Here is a 23796-nt window from a genome sequence, read left to right on the forward strand (position 1 = left end):
AGACAGAGAACTGTGACTGGTGCAGCAGTGAAAAAAATAAATAAAAAATCCTTTTCCTCAGATATAAATACCAGTTTTATTGTCAGAAAATAGATGTGCCATATTTCTACTGCCTGCACTGTGTGCTGCAGAGGAAAAGACCAGAAGGTTTAGGCGGGACTGAAAGACAGTATAATGGAGAACAGCTCTCTGCTTGCTTTTAAAATCAACAAGAATAGTGGAGAAATCCCTTGAGTAAGACAGTAGATTCTTTTTACAGAATTAATCATTGATGCTAATGCTATTATTAGGGGAAGATACGATTCTCATGAGATGACTGCAAAATAAGTATTGCTTTTCGATTAATCATAGATGATTAAAACGATGGACTTGAGTGATACAGCGGTGAATTAATTGTCAATGATATGATACTGTAAAGGATTGTAAGCCAGCATGGATTCCTAAATCCATAATATAAATAGCATTCACAGAGGTATACATTATTGAACTGAATCCAGTGCAGGGCAGTCTATTTCCATCCTCGTTCATCACTAAATCCTATGAATGAGTCAGACCAGAGTATGGGTCAGCAGCCCTGTCAGGGGGAGGATGGCATTAAGATTACATGAAGACCTGCCTCAGCTGAATGTGCCTGTGTGAGTGGGGGGAGGGAATGGGTGGGTGTGTCTGTGTTTGAGAATAGTATTGATGGATGAGACAAGGGATGGAGTGAAGGGGGAGTGCTAACCTGGCTCCTCAGGCCAGAGAGGAAGAGTTGTCATCCAGCTCACACACTCTCCTTGACTCCCTTCTACCACCCGCCCACCCACACACACTCCCCCGTCCAAATCCACCGGTCAAGGACATCGACTTGACACAGCTCAAGGGACAGAAACGCTCCATCTGAGTAGGTAACAAGCAGGCTGCTTAAGATGAGCGTTGCACCACCTCCATCTTAATCTATCACATCTAAAATCTTGACCACACACTAGCAAGGGCTATGTTGACTCCAAGTGGATGTAGACAACAAACATTTTTACTATTACAGTACAAAGTGCAAATATCAAAATATGTTCCTTCATCCATTAACAACATGACATTCCCTACCAGGCTTAATTAGCATATGCCCATCATTTGATGTACATATACGAATGAACAGATAAAGTGCGTTATGAGCAGAATCACAACCACAGTCACAGTAAATGGTCTCCTTCTGAGTCTTACTTTGACTCTGTTTTTTACATCATCAGTTCACCCCATCCATTGCTAATGTATTAAGCTATGGAATGAGGTTAAGTTCTCTGTGATAAATCACACTAAGTCCATAGTTCCCATGCCCAAATGAAGATATATTTTGTTAGTTTACAGTCTGAAAAATATCTCTATGGAGGGTTTTTTTCTTCCAGTATGGCTGCACCCCCTAGTGGCAGCCGGCACACAGTGCATCTTGCTGCGCTCAGATCGGCGAGTTCCCCAGTGGAAACCACTGCTCCTTGTCCAGCACCTTTTCCTCCAGCCTAACGTTGGTTGCAACAACAAAAGCCTTTTTGCTCTTCACTGTCACTTCCAGCACCTTTTCATGCAAAGTGGGGACATCAGTGTACTCCAGCTGTGAATCAAGAGTAGAAAGGTACAGCATTTAGGACATGCAGTGATTTGAAGATGCTTATTTCTTCTTCACTTCTGCATTAGTTAAGCTCTATGAAACACACAGGCTTTTATTTGAACTTCATGGCAGTGATCTAGGACAGAAGATTTTTCTCTAGTTCCTTCCATTCTGGCTGAATTATAATTTCACTTTGTACCACAGCGGGTGGAAAGAGTATATGAAGAGCCACTGGTCAGAGTCCTATGGGTTCAGCACACAAAAAAAATCACATCAAACTCAAATTGTGAGCGGAGTGGTGCAGCGAGCAGGAATGACCGCACAGCACCTTAAGGGGATTTAGATGTGAGGAGGAAGAAGAAAAGAGGACAATCCCACCCTCTTATCTTATAATAAAACACTATGTATTATTCTAACTAATGTTTAAGTCCCATTGGGCCATTGCCAGAGTGGAGTAAATGGTTAGTTGAATTAGTATGGAACTGCAAGAACACTGTATATGGTTTTCCTTATACTATATACTGTTTAGATGCAGAAAAGCCATCTGTGTTATTTGATATGCATTTGTTTTGTTTAGAGTTTCCCCACATAGTTACCAGTTCATTTTATTTTGTACATAATTCAGTCATATTTGACACTGGCTGCACAAACCTGCTGTAATGGAAATGGAAAAGGATGGTGTTATAGTTACATGTCTATGTTAGGCCCAGTACCAGTACAGCAGGGTAACTGTGCAATGAAAATCAACTGTGCAATGAGAATACGAAAACCTTTTTATCCTTACAAAAACCCCCAAAACAAAACAAAACAAAAAAAAAACACTTTATAACAACAACAGGAAGTGATAAAGAGATAAAAAAGAGACAAAAATCACATTTAGTCATAGAGAGTAGCAGGGAAGTTGTACCAGTTCATTGAAGGTGGGGTTGACATTATTACGGACCACCTTGGTCTTCCTCTTGGAACGACTGTAAGGGTCCGGCCTCAGACGTGTGACCACATAAGCATCAGGGGTAGAGCCGTTAGCCAGCCTCTGTTGAAAAAAAAAAAAATATATGAGGATGTGACCTGTGTATATATGAGCATAAATCATCAGTTCATGGTGAACTGGTGAATATATTGTCAATGAAATTAATAGTGTATGCTTTCCACTGCTGACACTGCAAAACAGCACTTAAGTAATTGTTTCCATGTATCATCAGATATCAGTATAACTATAATCAGGGTTATTAACAATGAAGCGAAGCAAACTAAATTAACTAACTCACTATGTTTTTCAGGTGTTTTACCAAGACCGAGAGCTTATGGTCCGAGTACGAGATGTGGAGCTGGATCTGAGGGCGCCCGTCTGCAAAAGATGTGTTAACTAAGCATCAGTGGCAATCAATAACAGCATCATGTCAACCTTCCCTTTCTTTTTTCCCAGAATTGCCTGCTTCTGCCTGACTGCTTCTCCAGAAAGCTTTGTTAATCATTTTTATCCACCCATCTCTTATTGAGGAGCAGGAAAATTACCTATTGTAGCCCTGTTTCTGTTTTCAGCAGTTTGGGGACCATCCAGGAACAAGCTGCACACAAATTCATTCTGCAAATGACAGTGACATAGGCTTGTAATCCATGAAAAGTTGAGAGAGATCACTCAGGCAATATCACCAAAAAGGGAGGGCAATGTGTAGCGACAATAAGAAGATGCACTTACTCCCTTGCATGGTCCCTCAAAAAGCTCTTTGAGGTATTTATTCAGCAATGACATTTTCCTCCCTGGGGTGAATGACATCTTATACCAGCTAGGGAATCTAGAGGAGAGGGAGGACGAGGGAGGAAATGGAGTAAAGATACAGCAGTGAGAGTGAAGAGGGGGAGATGGCAGGGAAAATATAAAAAAACAAGTTACTTCAGCACTGTATAACAATGAACATTTTATTACAGAGCTCCAAAATGAAATAGGGTTGTGATGAAATGTGGATATGTAAGTGTTTCATCACTTACTGGGGTAGTGTAGACTCTATGAAGTGTTTCTGCAGCTGCTTGTGGATCAGCTCAAACTGCCCAAATGTTTTCTCACTATTCAGATAGCCGTCGTCAATGGTCACTCTCAGCTCATAGGTCTGCAAGTCAAACCAAATGCCAAACAATTCATTTGGCTGGGTTTGCCATTTCAAATGCATTCTGAATGGCTGAACTTTGTTTAAATACACAGAGTTTTATCTTCAATTTTAGCAGAGACCACAAGGTCTCCAAAGATACCAAATATGTCCTGCTGAAATCCAGGAAATCCAGGAAAATGTGTATAAAATAATGCACTAGGCATCTAGATAATTTGTAATGGTGCAGCCAAAAAACAAAACAAAAACAAAGCGCTGTAACCAGAACATAAAGAATATGCATGACATTTTTGCACAATATGGGACACAATTGCACAATATTGTGCAGCAAATATTTTTTTTTTCTAACTAACTAAGGGATTTGGGGGGTTCATGAAATTTAACCAGTAAAGCTGTGTTCAAGTTCCCCTGTTAGCACGTGTAAAGCACAATCTACATTCTTAAGCAACATACTGAATTTCATACAGCACCATGGCTGCTACTAGGAAAGACAATATCCCTATGAGTATCAAAATCAGTCATTATATTAAAGTCTGGGGTCTATCAGAACTGAGTTATCAAAGAGCTATTTTTTCATTGTAGTCATTCACAAGTGAATTAAACCTAAGATGTAAGATTCTATCATTCTGATTATCCATTTATTAGACCCCTGCAAATGTCCACCCAATCTGAGGAATAATTCACAGTTTTCTAGTGCTTTATTACCATATGCATTAATGAGCCTTTATATCCCAGGTTATATCCCCTTTATATACCAGTTTTCTATCCCAGAAACAAATCAGAAACTCAAACAGACTTTTTGTATTTAACTATGTTTACACTTTGAAATGTGCTCGCCAGAGTTCCAACATTTCAGGCTGCTGTGAGCCCGGTCTGAATGAATGGGTGCATCTCTGCGCTGCGGTGACAGACAAGGTGCCCCCTCCCTGCCTTCCACCAGATGGATGGTTTACTCTGACAACAGGAAACATATTCTGATAACAGAGCAGCGTAATGCACCACTCCTCACTCAACTGTGCGGTGTGAGGGAAGGACTGTCCACTATAGTGCTGCTATCTGACTCAAATCAACACACACACAGACCGAACGCACACACTGTCAGCAGGCTGCCCATTATTATTCTTAGAACAAATACATGTGGACTTACTGTCTGTTTGTGGCATGAAATATTTCATAAATCTCCTTGGCTGTTAGCTACCAGCAAGCCTCAGATACATCAGGCAAAATATCTTAGTGACATTTCATGGAAAAAAAGAGCCTAATATGTCCTTGAGGCATTCATGCAAACATTTTGGATTAAAAAACCATAGTACAAAGAGCCTCACCACATCTTTGCCCTTGACAGTGTATCTCTGGATGACAGCTTCCTGGATGTTGTTGTTGGGGGCGGGGCTAGCAGCCTGGGTCAGAGGTCCTGGTTTGTTCCTCTGAGCAATGATGTGTGTCACGAAGTTAAACTTGACTGCTAAACATTCCATGCTCTCTTTGATCTTCCTGGTTCAGCAAAGACAAAGACAAATTGTTAGGGTTGCATGCTGAGGAAGGACTTCATGTTACAATACTTAAAAAATTACAAAACTTAAATATGAGATTTTGCAGACTTTGGTGAAGGCTGACACTGTGGAAAGTCATATGACTGATTTGACTGTACTTGGTAAAGTAGGAGGTGGCCTCCAGGTCTGAGTCATGAGGTCTTAGGTTTTTCTGGACATACTGCAAGTCTTGGATGTCCTTCATCTCTGGCATCCCTGCACCAAGCATCTAGAAAACACATAGACACACGCACATGTTAAAAGATGTTCAATCAGTCAGAAATTAAAAAACAAAAAACAAAACATACACTATATACAACTGAAGTTAAAAAGATAATGTAAACCATAAAAAGCAGCTAAAATATCCAAAATAGTATAAAAACTGTTGTGTTATTATTTATACTTGTGTAACTGTGAAGTTGCCAGTGTTGTACTATTCAGTAATTTTCTTACCAGCTGTAACATGCCCAGTATCAATGCAGTGCGCCCTCTGATTACATTGTAAGCATCACAGCAGAGCTCCACAAAGCGGTGAAAACGCTGAGGGTTCTTACCCCCACCTGTGATGAAATGCTGCATCTCTGTTGTGAAGACAAAAGGTGTTCGGTCCCTAGCGTTGAATACAAAGAGGAAAGTGGTTGTTGGTTTGGGAGAGGGGGTTGTTGTTTATTCACATAATAATCTAGGCTTTTTTTATTTCCTTGATCTCCATGCCACTATAACAAGCCATCTCTTCTGTTGTTTTCAAAACAAGGCATCCCTTGCAGTTGACTTGCCTTTTAATGTTGGCAAACTTCTGTGCATTTCCCATAATTTTGCCAAAGTCAATGTGGAACATGTGTCCGCTGTGCTTCAGCATGATGTTGTCGTTGTGGCGGTCACAGATTCCTAGGATGAAAGTAGCCACACACCAACCCGCACACGAGTGGAGGAAGTTCACCACAGCCTGCACGGACAGCAACACACAATACAACAAATACAAGAAAACATCAACACAAGAAAGTTAACCATGCAAGTCATGGTGTAGTATTATGGTAAGAAACAGTAGATTCTTTAAATGGCATGATCCTAACCTTCTCATAGTCTTCCTCAGTTTTATTCCACATGTGGAACCATTTCTCCAGGGTGTCCTCACGAAGAGGCCCACCCAGACCCCACTCCTGCTGGATCTTCCCCAGGGTCACCGCCTCCGGCACCACTTCCACAAGACCTGACAACCAAATTGGTAAGCAAAAGCAGTGAATTACATACACGCACAAGTACACGGAAAGAAGAAATTAAATGTCTAATAGATATGAGCTTATATGAGCTTGCTTATATGTCGTAAGCAAGTCAACTAATATATGTGCTTTCAAAAACACAAACATATGAATTAACACACAAAAATGAAACATACCCTGGTCTCTGCCTGTGGAGAGACATCTGTAGGTGACCATGCGCATGTCCATTCCCTCCTCAAGCCACACTCTGTCCATCACACGGACTATCTGCAGTACCAGCATGTCCTGTCGCAGGTTATCTCCTGTCTGAGCAACACATAACACTATGAGACATCCTGCTGAATGCTAAAAAAATCCGCAAAATTGCTTGTAAGTGAGACTCTGGCAAGGCAGCCTAAGAAAGAAACAGCAGTGATGCCATTTGCTTGAGAGGGCGTCACTTCATCCAGACTTAAGCACCATGTTAACCAGCATCTGGCCTGTTTTTCTGAGCAAGAACCTTTGATCTGATCCCAATCAGCTTGTGGGCTGTAACTGACCATATGCTTCATTGGAAGGGTAAAAAAAATGGGGAAAAAAATCACACTAGTATTAACCTTGCAGATGACATTTTTGTTCTTGGCCAAGGGGTCAGAACAGATGAACGAGACACCCAGTGGAGCGGCGTTGGAGTTGTAGAATTTACAGGCCTGGAGGGGGCATAACAAAAGATTAAACATTATTTCAAAATATAATTGCATGTCTTATTAGTCCTTAGTGATGACAGGCACAGGTAATGCTTGGTACCAATTACTCTTACATCCACGTCCACTCCAACTACATGGACTGCAGGGTCCAGTGGTAAACAGCAGCTGATCCCATCTCTGAAGAAGTTATCAATCTTCCACTTTTCTCTCCTCAACACATCCTGTAGTCAAAACCATGAAAGTTGGCACTATTGAGAAACAATACACATTACTCACACAGTAACAGCTGTAACATAAATGGATGACAAGTTAAAAAAAAAATGAGTGAGCAGATGGATGAATGGATGTGGACTGTCTCCAGACCTTGCGTCGGGCCTTGTCTGTTGTGCGAATTTTGTCAGCCACCTGCATAAGCAAGGTGACCAGGCGAGTTTCCTGCTCCAGTTCTTGCCTCAGTGCCCGGCCACAGCAGTGCCTCAGGGCAGCCTGCACCTTACTGAACCAGCTCTGGTAGTGGGCATCATCCTGGGCATCCACCAGCAGCCTGTGAGCGTACAAAACAATAACAAAAAGACAAACTGTTACATGTGAGGGTGAAAAAAGCGATAGATAAATCCATCCATTAATTTTCTGCGCTCGCTCAGGATAGCGAGGGGGCTGGAGTCTATCCTGAGGTACATTGCGTTGATTGCTCAATGCTGCCAAAAGTTCTTCTTACATATCTTCGGTCATAATGTCAATATAGGGATCAACTTCTTCAAATTAAACATCCTACTTTGGTGATGATAATAGTTGTAGTAGCAATATGCATCCAAATGCCATATTCTCTTTTCTGAAATATGATTTCCACCGCTCACCAGTAAAGTTGCTGGGCGATCCTGATGCTCTTCAGGGATCTGTCCAACAGCAGCGTCACCAGAGGTCCATCCAACTCCCACTCGCTCTTCAGAGCCTGGGGAACGTGATAATTGATCAAACCACCAGCCTTGAGGTATCTGACTGGTGGTTTATGTCTACACATGTGATTCAAAGTTTGTTTAAAGGTCTTGTACCTACATATTACCACCTAAAGACACAGATACAGTGAGGATACACTGGAGATGAACACTGAGTGCATACACCTTCATCTGTTTGGCCCTACAGGGTGTGTTGTGGTCTTTACCTGGACTAACTGTGGCAGAAATTGCTCCAGTGCTCCTTCTGATATCTGCTCAAAGTAGTGTACTGCTGCTTCCCGCACAGTGAGGTCTGGAAAACTGGACAAAAAAGTATATCACATCAGGCTTTACAGCACTATAGAAAGATTTCTTCACACAACTTCACACCTAAGCATTTAGACATCCTGAGGTCACACTCTTTGTTTTTGTGTCATTTAATTATACTAAGACTGGAATTTTACTGTTTTGGGACAGTAGCATTGTTTACAGTGGCTGTCATCTTGATTGACTCACATTCAAATGCAATCAAATACTAGTTCAGTAAGATACACTTTGCAGTATCACAGTGGGCAAAAGCATGCTGGAAACAAACTTATGTGCTCCTCTGTCCTAGACATTATATTGAAGGACATCAGATAATCCTGTAATCTGCCCCTGAGATGCAAATATGTGAGTCAAGGCCTCCACAGCCAAACAAAGCCTTTTCCCATGTACTATATGTTATCTCTTTAGATGGACCCAAGCAAACTCACTTGTCACTGAGCAGAAAGAGAGCCTCCTCTGGTAGATGGATAGGCCAGTGGTCCACGATTGTGTAGATCTCTGTCAGGTCCTCAGACTGCCACCGGGGGGCTCCACCCAGTAGCAGATGGAGGAAGGTGCTCGCCTTGTCACCGCAGTGGCGCTTACTCCACAGGAAAGCCTTCTCATTCTCTGATAGACTGGAAAGAAGAACGACTGTCAGGGATGTGATGGGCACAAAAAGCAGCAAAAAAGAAAGGAAACAGGCACTGTCCCATTAGAGATGACAGGTAGATTCATGATCAAAATCCCAAAATCCTGGAAAATATCATGCAGTGCCAACACTGACTTTTATTACTGTTTACTATGGAAATTGATCTTTTCGCCCTCTCCCTGAGGCATAAGCATATAGCCCTTTGAACTAATGAATAAAACTATATCAAAGTTAATTCCATCGAGGGCATAACAAGCTGATCTTCCTCAATAATGCACAGTTCACCGAAATTTTTTTATGTTATGGAACAGGCCACAGGTGTTAGTGGTTTTATTCTACTCACAAGCAGAGACAGTGCTTCTTAGAGACATCTAACATTTTCTTTTGCACCTCCTCACAATGAGGAGTGAATATGACTGATCCGGGTAACGCAATAGGCCTCTGGTACTTCCATTCAAGCTGATTTGGGAACTCCAGCTGGGATAAGAGAGAAAACCAAGAATGATCTGGTAACCAAGACACAGCAGGCAATGATGTGTCGTTTGAAGTTTGATTAATAAAAAGAAGAGAACTGTCTAAAGGCACTGACCTGCAGTATTACTCCAGTGGCTTGCTTGTGGCTGTCAAACAGGGCAGGGGAGGGAGCAGCTGGCTGCTCGACCAGCATGGACATACTGAGCAGCACGGTCCCATTCACCAGAGTCCTACACACATATGGTGTACACACATGCCTTGTTATTCATAACATCAATCATACTACTTTGTTATGTACCTAATAAATATTGCACTATTTATGTTACATGATATTCTTACATTCAATACAATCTACCTTTTGGAATTCATAATCAAGAAAAAAATGTAATGTAATTTCGACTCTTGAAATGGACGCCATTTCTAAGCTTTCAAAAGCTTAGAAATGGAGATGGGACTGATTCAAAATTTTCTGGAACTGTACAGTCCTACTGCAATGTGCTTTATTGGAAAGTAGAAAATCAAGAGAAATGAGTCTTACATGAGGAGGTAAAAATGAGAGGCACTGGTAAAAGAATAAATACATATGGTAAATGAGAATGAGAAATTGGCTAAAAGAAAACATTTTAAAGACAACTATGTTTAAGCAAGCATGTTAAGAGTTGATTCAAAATGCTGACTTAGCAATTAAGGTTATGTTTTATTTAAAGGGCTATTTAGTTAGTCAACAAGACATGTACCTGACATATACACTTGGGTAACAATTTTTATTATGAACACTTTTTAGAGGTTTAAATTATTGGACTCAGATTAACCCTGATTGATAAAAAATGTTAGCAAATTTGAAGGTAACATCAGGATAAATTGCATGAGGATCTCAGGCAACTCTGGCTCATGAGGAGGTAAGATGTCAGTAATGCAGCTGTGGGGACAGACCTAACTGAGCTTTAAATGTCAGTAAAGTCTGAAAATAAATTAAATAATTTTAATAATTTTAACTGCCTTCTGCCCAATGAGCGCTGGGATAGGCCCCAGCACCCCCTGCAACCGTTACAGCTAAGCGGTTTGGAAAAATGAATGAATGAATGAATTTTAACTGGGAACCAGTTGGGAAATACTAAAATTTGTGGATTTAGGATCAGCCTCTGTTTGGCATCAGTTAATCCCAGCTGCTGCATTGTGAATAAGCTGGGATGGGAGTATGAATCTTCACTGAGGAAGAGAGGCAGTCTTAACAGAAAGAGATATGAATGACCTCTAACTCTATGAAGGATGAAACTAGACATATTCCTGAACTGCAGCAAGTGAAACAGCAAGGCACATCACTGTCAAAGATCAACTAAACCAGAAATTTTATAGGATGTTGCATGAAAGGGTCTACAGGTCTATAAATATTGCAAAGAGCCTACCTGTTGCTGTAAAGAGGCAGCACAGCCCAGCGTAACAATTCAGAGCTCTTCCCGCGCTTAGAGCCCAGGAGGCGAAATGTCAACATACACTCATATGGCAGCTGATTCACTGGCACAGGGAACACCATCCTACAATCACCAAAAATACAAGCACATACATGAGAGAACACATATATGAAACACTCTTTCTCACATACCACACACATCTACATATAGGGACAGACACGTTCACACGCAGAGCTTGGATTAAGGGACTACTCCTGGAGTAAAGAAGCACTTTGAAGCAGCTGTCTAATGAATAACCATATGCAAACTCTGACTACTTATCAAAGTGTGTGCATGTCTAAAACTAGAACCATGATAACTCAGGAAAGGAGAAATGAAATGTGTTTCAAAATAGCATCTAGGTGAGTCTAGCGGACTGAGCCCTTACATTCGGTTACACTGGATCTTGTTGCCAAGCGACAAGGCGGTGCTGATGTTCTCAGAGACACCGGTCTCACAGATCTTCTTCCCTCCATGCGTCAGCTCACAGGAAATGGAGAAGTGCTCAAAACTAGGAATGACGGGGAAAGAGAAGGAGGGAGAGACACACACACAGAGAGAGAAATGTCTTTATTCAAATTTCATGTTTGTGTAGGCCTATATCTTTTTGGTGTTAACGTATGCCTGCAGTGAGTGAGTGGGTATACCTGTTGAGCCAGCTGGGCGGCAGTTTGTAGAGAGCAGCGATGGTGAATTGAAAGATGTCACTATTGTTATCAACATCGCAGGTTTGAGGGCTGTGCAAGACCTCCTGAGCTCTGAAGTCTGACTGGAAGTTGTCAAAGAAGATCTGCAGCATTTTTATCAGGGCGTGGTGGAGCAGGTACATGGCTAGGACATAAAGATGGAACCTCATCAGACCTTAGTCTATCAGTATGTATACAGTGGTACACACTATACACACACGGTCATAGAATTTCCTTATCTTGCATAAATCCTGCTTTTTTTTTTTTTAACATGGATCTATAGTGGCGGAGTAGTTTTTTTTCTTAAATGTAATGCACTGGTATCTTGCCTTTTTGCTTGTCAAACAACTTGTTGCCACTTTTTGCATATGAAATCAAAGCCTCTTGTAGTTCTGTTAGCCTGCTCTGGAAAATGAATGAATGAATCCAATCTGAGAAAATTAATTAATTAACCAGGACCAAAATAAATAAATAAACAAATAAAATAAAAAGTTGTTTACTAGAGGCCTGCCTTGCGGTTGTAGCTACTGTACTTACCAGTTTCACACTCAGACATCTCATCATGACTCTGCAAGAAGGGATAAGGAAACATAGCTTTGTATTGCTGCTCAGTGGAAAGAGAAGGCATTCTTGCTCAATACATTTTTGTGGTACAGTGTAGGTGCAGTATTACAAAAAATCCTGCACAGGTATGGTACTATAAGAGGAGACACAGTGTTATGTAAAAGGAGGTAAACACTTCATGCTGATAAAAAAAAAAGCAAATACAGCTTAAAGCAGAATTCAAAAGGGTACAGGGACAAAAAAAAAGGCACAGGACCTACATCATGTTTGGATTGAGTTGTGTGACTGTCTGAAATTACAAATGTGTGATCTCATACCAGTGGAATGGGATTGACTCTGTTAAGCTTGCCAATGGCATCCTCCAGCTCTTGAGATGAGAACCCACACAGCAGACTGCTGACAGTGCGAACTACGTCCACTAGCACGTTAACATTCATCCCACTCTATAGATATGAGAGATCAGACCCAGGTGAGGGAAAGTACACTGTGAAAAAGTCAGTTAAGAACACTTTTTTTTCAGAAAATTCACCCGGCAATATGAATGTCTTGACTCTACACTGACCTTACTTCTCATTAGCTCTTTCGCTTCTTTGTTGTAGCTACTAAGCACGTCCTGCAGGCTCAACCTGACAGGGAAAACAGACAGACAGACAGTATGTAGCATGTGTTTTCTATCAACAGTCACCAGTTGATGGCCCAGTAGCCAGTTGTTTTTGTTAGCAAAAACTGATCAAAGCTTTTACAAAGCTGATCTTGAAGGCAACAAATCTTAATATCTTACTTGGAGATGTTGAAGACACAGGCAGAGCCCAGGAGCTGGTAGAGATGGCAAGGGGCTTTGTCATCCTCTGGCTTCAAAAAGAAACAAGAATTTGAAATACAGCTCACTCTAAGGGACTCTGTGACTGTATTGTATTAACTAAAGCATGTAGAATCAATCATCAAAACGGCAAAATAAGGATTATTTTAGCTTTATTTAATGAGTTTGACCCTAGTGACACATGTAAATCAGGCACGTTCACCTCTTCTCTTTATTGCTGCTAAATGCCAACCGTGACTTGATGTGTAAACAGAACAAAGTCAAAGAATCAGGGTGGAGGTTTACAGCTACACCAGCCCTGATAACAACAGGCTGTTCCAACACTCACACTATTGTGAGTACTATTGTGAAACCGGTAGGCCTATGTGAAGACAGACGGCCACCCCTTCTTGGTCAATGATCTACAAACCCTTTTAGGTGGGAAAAGAAAAGCTGAACTGGACTTACATCCCTGGACAATTGACGCTTGAGGATTTTCACATGGAGCAGACGGAGAGGCACCACTAGGTTAAACTTGTGGTAGATCTGAATACTCTCATGCATGCCCAGGAGCTCTTCACTGAGGAGAAAAGAAAAATTAATGGGAGACCGCATACAGCACTACCAAATAAAAGAATAAAAATGCAAACACACTTCATCATGTTTGAATGGAACACTATGAATTATACAGAAAAAAAACAAAAAACAAAAAAAAAACATGAAAAAAAAAAACTTTAATTTCAGTAATGAATTCAAAACAAGTAATGTTTAGAAAACAGCTAAGTCAAGGCTGAATTAGGCAAGTGAGGTAGACGTGCTTGTCTGTATGTTTAGTGTCAGTGCTGAGATCAGAGCAACACACTTACTTTTGAAGATACTCATCAGAGTCACAAAGTTTTAGAACATAGAAATCGCTCGTGCTGATGTCACGGTCCAGCAGACTGAAGATTGCTTCAATCAGATTCTTTACTGTCCTGTTCACTAGATGAAACATCACAAGCACAGATGAAAATACAAAACACCAAGGCACCTAATATTACAAACATAAACAATATAAACTTCTCATTCTTAAGTGCTTTGTAACCTCATTTTGAAAAGTGCTACACAAATACATGCATAAGCCTATTAAGTCAAAAGCTTGACAAATTATCTGTTGAATTCATAGACATTGACTTCTATTCTCCCAATATATTTCTATGGTTTAATTCTTAATGACCGTCTCTTCATTCTGTTTTGCACTGTCACAGTGACCCAATTCTGATTTTTTCTCAGATCTGATCTGTTTGCCTTGACTGTTTTCATTCATCGCTGTATGTAACCTGTATCTGATATCAGCGTAAACAGATCTGCACCATGACCTCACATTTACAACAAGCATGCTGTTGAACAACCACAAATGTCATTTGCATGACAGTCCATCATCACACTTAATGAAACAGTAGTGCAGACATTCATTTCTTGAATAGTTTGCTGTCTGTCAGGCTGTTCAGGCTGAGGACAAAAAGGGCTGAAGGAATGAAGCACCTTCCTATACATCTATTAAATCTGCAGCTTTGTTTCTCCCTGTCATCGTTGCTGCTGTCCTCCATGTTTAGTTCTGGCCCTTCGCAGCTGACAATAAATGAATGATGACAATCTGACAGAGATATGAGTGGGCTCAGTGGTAGAAGAACATATGAATTCTGATCTCAGTGTTCACACAGTCATTATATCAGCAAGAGTGTATCTGATTGAGGACCACATATGAAAAGTGGCCCAAATCAGATTTGAAAATGTCCCCTTCACTGTTTATTCTGTTCACACTAGCATAAAAAATCAGATGTGTGTCACATTTGAAGAAAAAAAAAATCAGATCTAGGCCACTTTTACTGACTGTCTGTACATGGCCTTAGTGTGGTGCATATGTGGGTGAGGGGCTGGGTTGGTAAATAAGTGTCTTACAGGTGGTGGGGAAGGGAAGCTGGTGGCCGTCCCATTCGGTGGCCACTGTAACAGTCACCTCAGCCTGCTGCAGCAGAGAAGGATGGATGGGTAACACACGAGCCCACACCACGCCTGAGTTATGAACGCTGTCTGTATACTTGTACCGGGACATCAGTCTGCCACAGGGGGAGTGGAGAGAAACTAGTTTGTAAATGACAGTATGATGATGATCTATACCAGTGCACACAAAACTTGATCAATGAAGCAAACATGCTCTACATTTTATATCTGGTATACCTCTCAGATGGATGTCAAAATGATGAAACATCTTTTTAAATTTCATTCCAAGTTAATTTGTTGCCAAATACTACATAAAGTTTACAAATTGGAAAACATTATCATGTAAAAATAATCTTTCAGTGGCTAAATATCAAAATATAGAGGATCCAGGCAAAAAAACCCTCTAATGACAACAGATCTGCTGACATCTACCATATTTAAAATACCACAATTATTTTTGTGCTGTCACTTAAAACAGTGGATCTGAGTTTTGAACAGAACTCTTTGAACATGCTGTATGCTTTCTGTTTATTTCATTTGCTTGCCAAAATAATTCTGTCCAGTTGGATAAGGATAAGGAAATCACAAAATGTCTTCAGTGTTCTGTCTTACTTGGACGTTGCTGAGCAGAAAGAAGCCAGGCTTTTGGTGCTGCCCTGTGGAGTGTCTATCAATCGGATGTTCCATGTGTCCTGCTGGGAGATGATAAAGTCAAATCCCTCACTTAGGCCTTCGTGCTGATTATGCAAGGTTTAATAACTGATCATTTTGTACAATCATAAAGGGCCTTTTGTCTCTGCGGAGGGGGAAAAAACTACTAGACATACTCACATGATGATCTATTTCTGTGTTGGAGCGATTCAGCTTGATGGGTGGCACATCTATGCCACAGGAGAACCTCTTCTGTATGTTACTGAGTGGTGGTCGAACCCTGGGGGGTGGAGGAGGGGGCACAACATCTGGTCTGCTTGGCAAACCTGCAAAGGAATGCCTGGTTCTGGGCTTGGGGATGGGACGGACACGGGGAGGCCCGTTTACGCCCTGGTAGTTAGGATCCCCAGGACCTGGACCCGCCTGAGCCCACAGATATCCTGAGGCCTGGGGCTGGGCTTCATCTGGGGATACAACCACAGCCGAAATGCCCTCAGACAAATACATTTCGTCATCTTCTGGAAAGACTTCAGGGAAATCTTGCAAGGTATATCCCTGGCGTTGCCCTGACAGTGGCGTGGGTAGGAGAGAGACAGAGTCTTGTCTCTGGAGTGACGCACACTGTCTTTCAGAAGGATCCATTACATGTTAGAGGGGAAAGATGTTCAAATCCTCCTGGATGGCAGCGTTTCACACTGAAAGCACTCTCCCTTTATGGCATGATATAGTCCAGATCCGTGCAGTACACTGTGAGAAAACATTTTGCAGAGAGATTTACAGACTGATTCCTTACGTCGGAGTGTGAGCTATATTGCTGTCAGGACCTGGTGCTGGAATGACTGAGCCTGAGGATTAGCGCTGGTCTAATAATTAACAGACTTTCAAATGGCAACAGGATACGCGCCTCAGTAACGGCACTACAGCACCACTGTGTGACAACATGTTCAAAACCTCCATTCTCAACTTTTACACTTTCATTTTCACGTTTGCACAGGACAAATTGAAAGTAAAGTCTGCTCAGTCAAAACTCCATGTCAACATTTAGGATCGGTAAAGTATTATTGAAACAACACACAAGGTTACCCATTACCTAAGATCCCTCACCTTTTTTTTTTTTTTTTTTTTTTTAACATGTACAACTTTCATGTTTAAAATAACGCTAAATCCCAGTAGTTCTGAAAAGGACAGTGAATCTTATTGTTAACTAACTATGGTGACTTCTCGTTGAGAACTTACCATCAGAGCTGTGGCAGCTGATGTCCCGTCCTGAGCCGACAGGGTGAATGTTTTACTGGAGCCATGCTGAGCGGGTTAGACTAGTATCCTCGCTTTGGCTGAGTTCCCGTCCGTCTTCCCTCCCCTTTCTCTGTGTCGCTTACATCAACATCCTCTGCTCGAGAAAACAGTAATGCACACAAACATGCTCAGGTATAGTTTACTGTAATTTCAGTTTATTTGTAAATATTGGCCTTGTTGATGACAGTTACCGTAGGTCAATGAGTAACTCACACTGCCACATGTCAAAGATTTCAGTAATCCTTGTTTAAAAACACTATGGATTAAACACAATGGTAATTGTTTTTTCTGTTTTCTGTTTTCCTGTCCTAAAAATAAGCACCGGTAGTCTATCCAGTTTAACAAAACCGAGCGACCTCTCCTTGCTCAGGAATGTCATGGAGCAGGTTGAGGTATGTTGGCGCTTTATTTCTTTTCTGAGTGTCTGAAGAGAGAGACAAGTTCACGTCATGTCGACTGGAGTTTAGGTCTGATTCACATTCAGGTAAGGTTCATCACTCACGACTTTAACACGGCAGCTGTCTGTGGGTGCAGGGGGCGTTTTATTAGACTCTCCATGTAGTGCGTGAACTTTGTAGGAAATCATTTGAGCTGAGTTGTACAACGAGGAAAGAGCTGAACTCTCATTATCAGAATTGAGCTGGTAAACAGTGTGGTCTGTCAGTGTTTGATAATACTATTATTAATTTTAATATTACTAATATGATCTCGTCAGGTTAAGAATATCCACCATGCCCTTGAAGTGAAAATGAAAATGAAGGCACTCCACTAAATGCGTCTCAAAGGGCTAGATTGAAGTGTGGAGAAGAGGCAGTGGGAGACAAGGGGATGGAGTTGACAACAATGCATCTCAACACTACAACTTCTCACATTTCACCCTCATATACCAGAGCTGGACTTTCTTCTTACATCCTCATCCCCTTTGTACTTTGCATACTGACTGGATGTGCGGTAGCAATGGTAAGAAACCCTCTGATCTGGCTACTTTCCTCTCTGCATATTTCATGTTGTATGTTGATTTTTGTTTCTTAAGTATTTGTTGCTGTATTTCCCTCTAGGCCATTTATATCAGGAGGAAAATAAGGTTTGTTTTCTCCCAAGGAATATGCAATATTGGCTGCATTTTAAGCACAGCACTTCTTTCTCACAGTTTGTTTTTTTTTATAAATAGTTGCAATAATTAATAACTAATTATTAATTAATTATTGTGCTGCAGACTTGATCAGCTGCGCCACAGGCTGATTCCTCTGTACAGCTACGATGCCGGAGAACAGGAAGACTGGGATTATACTGGCAGGGACGAAGAAGAAGAGCTGGCTGTAAGTAATCCATGGCAATCCTGATTTGACATAAAGGCTGTATTTTTATACATGGTGATATCATGCAGATTTCCACTTGAATGTTGTTCTTTATGCATCCTCACAGGAGCCTTTGTACAAGGATGGAAAGCTTTCCCTTACCTCTGGCTATGGAACATGAGCAGAAAACCATCAGGATGCAGTCATCTCTGATTTTTATCACACTGGCCAATGAGGGGAAAGATCTTTGCCAGCGTTTTGTGGACAGCAAATGTAGTGGTGCTATACTGGCCTTTTTGTGACGAATACCAACGGCAAAACTTCAGTGCACTTAATGTTTGATCAGAATGCTCCAAATGATTGAGCATGCTATTTTTTCCTGCCTGTGTTTCCTGGTCAGTGCAGTGCAGCTGACAGGAGATGGCACTGCAGGCCTGTCTTTTGCCTCAGTTGAGAGAGATTGTTTTTGAGAATGTGTTTTGAATGATAAAGCAAGAGCGCCTTTTTGTCATTAAAAACAAAAAAAAAATAAATAAATAAAATAAAAAGCTATTTGAGTATTCTCTCTGTATTCTATGCATATATGTGGAAGTTGGCACTAATTACACTGAAGGAACTTCAAAGACGCACCTGTTTCTGCTTGATAATCAGTGGCGTTGGCTTGCTTGCTGAAGCCTCCTTGAGTTGAACAGCTCCAAACATTCACTGGGCTTTTACTAGTGGGATGATGGGATCAAAAAGGAAGCCAAGGTGACACCTAGACAAACTTGTATATTGAAAGCCAAAAACAGGCTTCTACTAATAATATGACAACATGGTTCCAAACACTACTGATACTAATTCCTACTGAACTTTCTGATTTTACTCTGCTCTGTGTGTGTGTGTGTGTATTTACTCTAGTGTGAACATTCAGCCGTGGTGTCTAGGCTGGTTGTTGCCCTCCGTCCTGTTGGCCACCACTCTGGTCCTGCCAGGCCTGGCCCTGGACAGCCTGCTGTGTAACTACTGTCCCCTGCAGCACAAAGGCAAGCCATGCCCCAACATCACCAGCCAGTGCCTTCCTGATGAGCGCTGTTCCAGCTCCATGGGCCGCTACGGCCCCGTCCACATCCTGTCTGCTCAGGGCTGCATCGCAGCTCAACTCTGTGGTTCCCATGAGATCATTTCTTACCGGGGAGTCGGATACAATGTCAGCCACAGCTGTTGTTGCAGAGACCAGTGTAACCGCCCGCCAAAGTCTGACACCTCCCTGAAGAGGCTGCTGGGAATGACCACAGACAAACCGGATTACACCAACTTTGGAAACTTTACTAAAGTCATTATTGAGGAGCCGTGGGATTCATGTGTGAATTACACATCGTCAAAGATGTCCACACCACCTACCACTGCATCATAGGAGAGTAAAGGACTCTGGGTGAGGCCTGTCAGGCCCAGGCACTTACTTGATTCTCCTAACAATGATACATTTGTGACAGTTGGAACTATTTATTGAAGTAGTGTTAACGCCAAAATCTGTTATGGTCAGTGTGTTTTGTGATTCAGAGAGGAAAAAGGTGACTTGCCAGCCACTCTCCTGGAATATTTAACACAGTGACTGCTCACATTTTCTGTGTGGTAATTTGAATGCAGTAAAATAAAGGCATGATGTGTAATCTCCCATTCAGTCTGGTGTGATCTGTGCAGATTTTTAACACATGTGTAGAGGGGGTGTGGCCTGTGCAAGATGAATCAAACTGAGACTAGAGTTTATCAGGACCCGCTTGCAGAAGACTTCTGTGTTTGGGGCTGAAAATCTTGTACAGGTGAGTTTTGCACGCCTCCTGTTCAAAACACTGATTTGTAATGTCACACGCTGAAATTGCATTTTTGTCATCTCAATCCAAATTGAAAACAAGGAGCACATTGAAACTGACAATCAGTGGAAACGCAACACCTGGGCATCAAAGGTGGAGAGTAACAAAGTACAATTACCCAAGAAAAGTACTTAAGTGCAGCTTTGAGGTGCTGGCGCTTTTTGTGAGATTTTCTGCTCTTACTGCATTGCAGGGAAGTGGTGCTCTTTTTTTACTGCACTTTATCTGACAGCTGTTGTTACTGTGCAGAACAAAGTTTTACATGCAAAATGTAAAATACAATAACCAGCAAACTATATACGAAGCAGGTAGACCTACAAAATTACAATTCTCCTTACAGGTTATTGCATCAGTAACCTGTATCATATCTAATAGAGTGTCAATACCTACTTATGAAGTAAAATTTTGAATGCTGTTCCTCACTTTTTTATTATAATTCCACTGCAGTATTGATACTTTTACTCACACAAGGCCAAAAGTATGAAGAGTCCTGAGCACCACTCCAATATACACAAAGAAAAGGTCAATTTTTCAGTTTGCTACAGCATTCAATAACAGCCTAGAGAACTGTGTGCTTCCAACTTTGTGCAAACAGTTTGGGGAGGGCAACTTTCTATTTCAGCAATCCTTTGCTGTGCACAAAGTGAGGTCTAGACATAAATGTTTTAGTGAGCCTGAAGTGGATGAACTTGACTGGCCTGCAGAGCCCAGACCTAAAGCTGACTGAACACCTTTGGGATAAATTGGAATGCCGAGTGTGCGTCAGGCCCCATCAGAGCCTCACCTCAGTGATACTCTTGTGTCTGAATGGGAGCAAATCCCTGCAGCCATGTTTTAAAATCTAGTGGAAAGCCTCTCCAGAAACGTTGAAGCTGCTATTATAGCAGCAAAGGGGGTACCAACTCCATATTAATGCCCATGGATTTGAAATTAAATGTTCAGCAGGTACGTATGAGTCTGACCATGTAGTGTATGCCAAGCAACCAACCACTTTCTCCACTGCTGTGTATTAGTAGGACTCTTTTCTTTGCCTGACATATCTAAAACTACTGACAGTGAAGTGTGACAGTAAAAAGAAGAACAATAGGCTATAAAATATTTGGTTCTTCTTGAATTTTAAGGTGAAAATAGTACATTATGGTCTAACTCAAACCAGTGACCCCTTTAAAATTTCCTGAGTCTCTCTCCACTAGGCCTAAGATGTATCGCCTCCTCTGTGTTGCTGCCTTGTGGCTCTCCCTCCTCCTTCCCTCGCTGCGCTGTGAAAACCTGCTCTGCTACTACAGCCCCATCCAGGAGAGGGAAAGAGAGGAGAGCCCATGGTTCCAGCTCATCCTGTCAGAGTGCCCCCCTGATGAGCTGTGTTTCAAGGCAGATGGTCGCTATGGCAACCACAGCGCCCTGTCGGCCCGGGGCTGCATGGCAGAGAGCGACTGCCACCAGGCACATAGCCTCCGCCTCAAAGGAACCGTCTACACCATGAGCTACGCCTGCTGCGAGTGGCATTACTGTAACTCCAGCCCCAGCGCCACGGCCAAATACTTCCCCCTCATCCTCTCACTTGCGACTGTAGCTTTGATAACAGGAAGAGTGAGTGAATACTCCTGCACATCACTATGAGCATCATTACAGAGGGGTTCCTTACAGAGCGGGCCAGCATTTCTGTAGGCTCAGTGTGGAGTTATGCTGATGCCTACGAAAGTACGAAATCAGTGCCTACTGTTTGAACTCAGTAAGTGACATACCCAGTTTAAAGACACTGAGGTGTGCATCAGAGTGGTCAGTGGATTCCCTCAGTTTCAACATGTATTGTACAATATCTAAACAACTTAAGTCTATGTTTTTTAAGATTTTAATAGCCATGAAATAAATGTTTTAATATCAAGTCAAATCCTGTGCTCCTCTCATGTCCTTTTGTCTCTCTCTCTCACTAAGACACACACACACACACACTGACATACACAGACTTTACCAGTCACATTGAAAGAGAGCAGCTCGAGCATTGTGTACAGTATGAGGTTTGGACAGTTCTTTATTTCCCTTTTATAAGGCTGCTGGGTCTCCCCATAGTGGATATACATATATATACAGGAGATTGCTATACTGGAGTTACACTGAGGGGAGAGGGTCCATATTACACAGACTTCAAAAAACAACACTGATAGAGCCTCACCTCCAGGTATCAGAAATCAGCAGAGAGAGAGGGGGGTGGGGTGGGAGAAACAGCACAAGAGAATAGGGAGGAGGAGGGGGAGAGAGAAAGAGAGAGAGAGAGTGAGAGACAGAGAGAGAAGGGTAGAGGGGAGATGATGCAGTCTGAGAGCCTGACTCGACTGCCTAATAACTTAACACTAGAAAATAACATACAGATTTCACGCACAGTGCATCTTAAATAGGTTACGTGGAGAACCATTTACCATAAATATCTGTATTTTCGGGAACCAACATATATAAAAAAAATGATAAAAAAAACAAACAAAAAAAATCATTGTTCAGTCTTTATTTTTATTTTTTCCCTTTTTTTTCTTTTTTTTTCCTTTTTTGCTCTTTTCCTCATCGTGCAAATCGTTCTTTCTTTTCCTTCTTGTCGTGGAGGTGGGGCTTGTTCCACCCGGCCCACATCTGTTCCAGAGAAACGAGGAAAAGAATATGGAACCCACCCCATCCAAAAAAAAAAAAAAAAAAAAAAAGCATATGAATTAGTAGAAAACGAACAAACGAATGAACGGAACACCACAGTCAACTCATCACGAAAAGAACCCACAGACACACAGAACAGCAAGAACACAGTACTCTTTTTTTTTTTTTAAGCATCTTCATCACCGTTTTTCCTCTTCATGGTCAGTATCATCGTCGTGGTCCTCCTCCTGGCTTACTGGTGGCGGCAGTGGAGTGATCCTCCCTGACGGCTCAGTGGAACTGGGAGGCAACTCTCCAGATGGCTGGTCAGCTCAGCAGTGATATATTATCTTTCAACTTCACAGTGTGATAGAAGGTGGTGGAGGAGGAGGAGGAGGAGGAGGAAGGGGGTGACAGGTGGGGGTTAAGCCCGAGGAAGGGACATCGCAACTAGGAACAGGAATCAGAAGAACCACAGCAACAATTAGAAAACAACTACAAACCCCGAAAGTCCATGGGAAAAAAAGTAAACAAAATGGCTGCATCGTCACTCCTTCCATCCTTCCGAGTCTCCTTCCCGCCAACTTGTGTGGTTGGGAAGGTCTTGATTGGCTGCAGCATAAACTGATTGGATGGACCATGTGTCTGGCAGAGGGTGTTGGGAGAGAGGAGGAGGGATAAGGGTGGTCTAAGGCTGACTGGAATCCACTGGTGGATGGGACTCGACAGGGCGATATGTTGTCAGGAGAGAAGGATGTGCGTGGCGGGTTGATGTGTGATTGGCAGGTCAGAGGGCAAATCCCTTCTTGGCGGGGGTTTTAGGCATGCTGCAGCAGTGCCCGCCTCTTGCGGCTGTAGTAGTGACGCAGGCCGGTCTGTCTGGCAAAGTTCATCATGTAGTTTTGTTTACGGGTGCTGCGGGAACACAAAGATAGTGAGAGAGGGAGGGAAAGAAAGGGGTGCCACCGTTAGTGATCAAGCACAGGATACCAAAAATGCACACGTATCCATGCACCCACTCTCCTCCATGCACACAAACGCTCCGTTGCTCAAATGCAGCTCCTGCACTCTCTCGCATTCAGAGTTTCATGCTGGCATTTT

At 42.1% G+C, this 23796-nt stretch overlaps 4 protein-coding genes across 7 annotated transcripts; 3 read left to right on the forward strand and 1 right to left on the reverse strand.

Annotated features, from left to right (window-relative positions):
* Nucleotides 1-67: 67 nt before the first annotated feature.
* Nucleotides 68-17002, reverse strand: pik3c2g (phosphatidylinositol-4-phosphate 3-kinase catalytic subunit type 2 gamma). 3 transcript variants are annotated; one of them, XM_030053930.1, is made up of 33 exons: nt 16866-17002; nt 15810-16376; nt 15591-15673; nt 14937-15094; nt 13862-13976; nt 13464-13575; nt 12978-13048; nt 12759-12822; nt 12514-12639; nt 12170-12200; nt 11594-11777; nt 11335-11457; nt 10902-11030; nt 9611-9725; nt 9365-9498; nt 8819-9007; nt 8291-8384; nt 7986-8080; nt 7492-7672; nt 7242-7349; nt 7039-7131; nt 6619-6748; nt 6296-6432; nt 5999-6168; nt 5676-5832; nt 5342-5451; nt 5016-5184; nt 3575-3693; nt 3285-3381; nt 3101-3170; nt 2854-2933; nt 2493-2618; nt 68-1588 (listed from the first exon to the last, which is right to left on the reverse strand). In XM_030053930.1, exons 2-33 carry the CDS (start codon nt 16269-16271, stop codon nt 1436-1438), a joined length of 4185 nt encoding a protein of 1394 aa, XP_029909790.1. In that variant the 5' UTR covers nt 16272-16376; nt 16866-17002; the 3' UTR covers nt 68-1435. The 3 variants fall into 3 exon arrangements, with proteins under 3 accessions (XP_029909790.1, XP_029909791.1, XP_029909788.1); XM_030053931.1 differs by having other exon boundaries at nt 1436-1588; nt 15591-15670; XM_030053928.1 differs by having other exon boundaries at nt 1436-1588; nt 12978-13044; nt 13460-13575.
* A 351-nt stretch (nt 17003-17353) lies between these two features.
* On the forward strand, nt 17354-18818 carry LOC115360791 (small integral membrane protein 29-like). Its single transcript, XM_030053936.1, has 5 exons — nt 17354-17409; nt 17711-17885; nt 17984-18009; nt 18142-18244; nt 18351-18818. Exons 2-5 carry the CDS (start codon nt 17754-17756, stop codon nt 18402-18404), a joined length of 315 nt encoding a protein of 104 aa, XP_029909796.1. The 5' UTR covers nt 17354-17409; nt 17711-17753; the 3' UTR covers nt 18405-18818.
* On the forward strand, nt 18812-19880 carry LOC115360789 (protein Bouncer-like). Its single transcript, XM_030053933.1, has 2 exons — nt 18812-18973; nt 19124-19880. The coding sequence occupies exons 1-2, from the start codon at nt 18948-18950 to the stop codon at nt 19617-19619; spliced, it is 522 nt and encodes a 173-aa protein (XP_029909793.1). The 5' UTR covers nt 18812-18947; the 3' UTR covers nt 19620-19880.
* A 3-nt stretch (nt 19881-19883) lies between these two features.
* Nucleotides 19884-21967, forward strand: bncr (bouncer). Of its 2 annotated transcripts, none has more exons than XM_030053935.1 (2): nt 19884-20025; nt 21270-21967. In XM_030053935.1, the coding sequence occupies exon 2, from the start codon at nt 21277-21279 to the stop codon at nt 21694-21696; it is 420 nt and encodes a 139-aa protein (XP_029909795.1). In that variant the 5' UTR covers nt 19884-20025; nt 21270-21276; the 3' UTR covers nt 21697-21967. The 2 variants fall into 2 exon arrangements, with proteins under 2 accessions (XP_029909795.1, XP_029909794.1); XM_030053934.1 differs by lacking the exon at nt 19884-20025 and adding an exon at nt 20405-21021.
* Nucleotides 21968-23796: the final 1829 nt, after the last annotated feature.

This window comes from Myripristis murdjan, chromosome 6, assembly GCF_902150065.1.
Source record: "Myripristis murdjan chromosome 6, fMyrMur1.1, whole genome shotgun sequence".
Taxonomy (NCBI): Eukaryota; Metazoa; Chordata; class Actinopteri; order Holocentriformes; family Holocentridae; genus Myripristis; species Myripristis murdjan.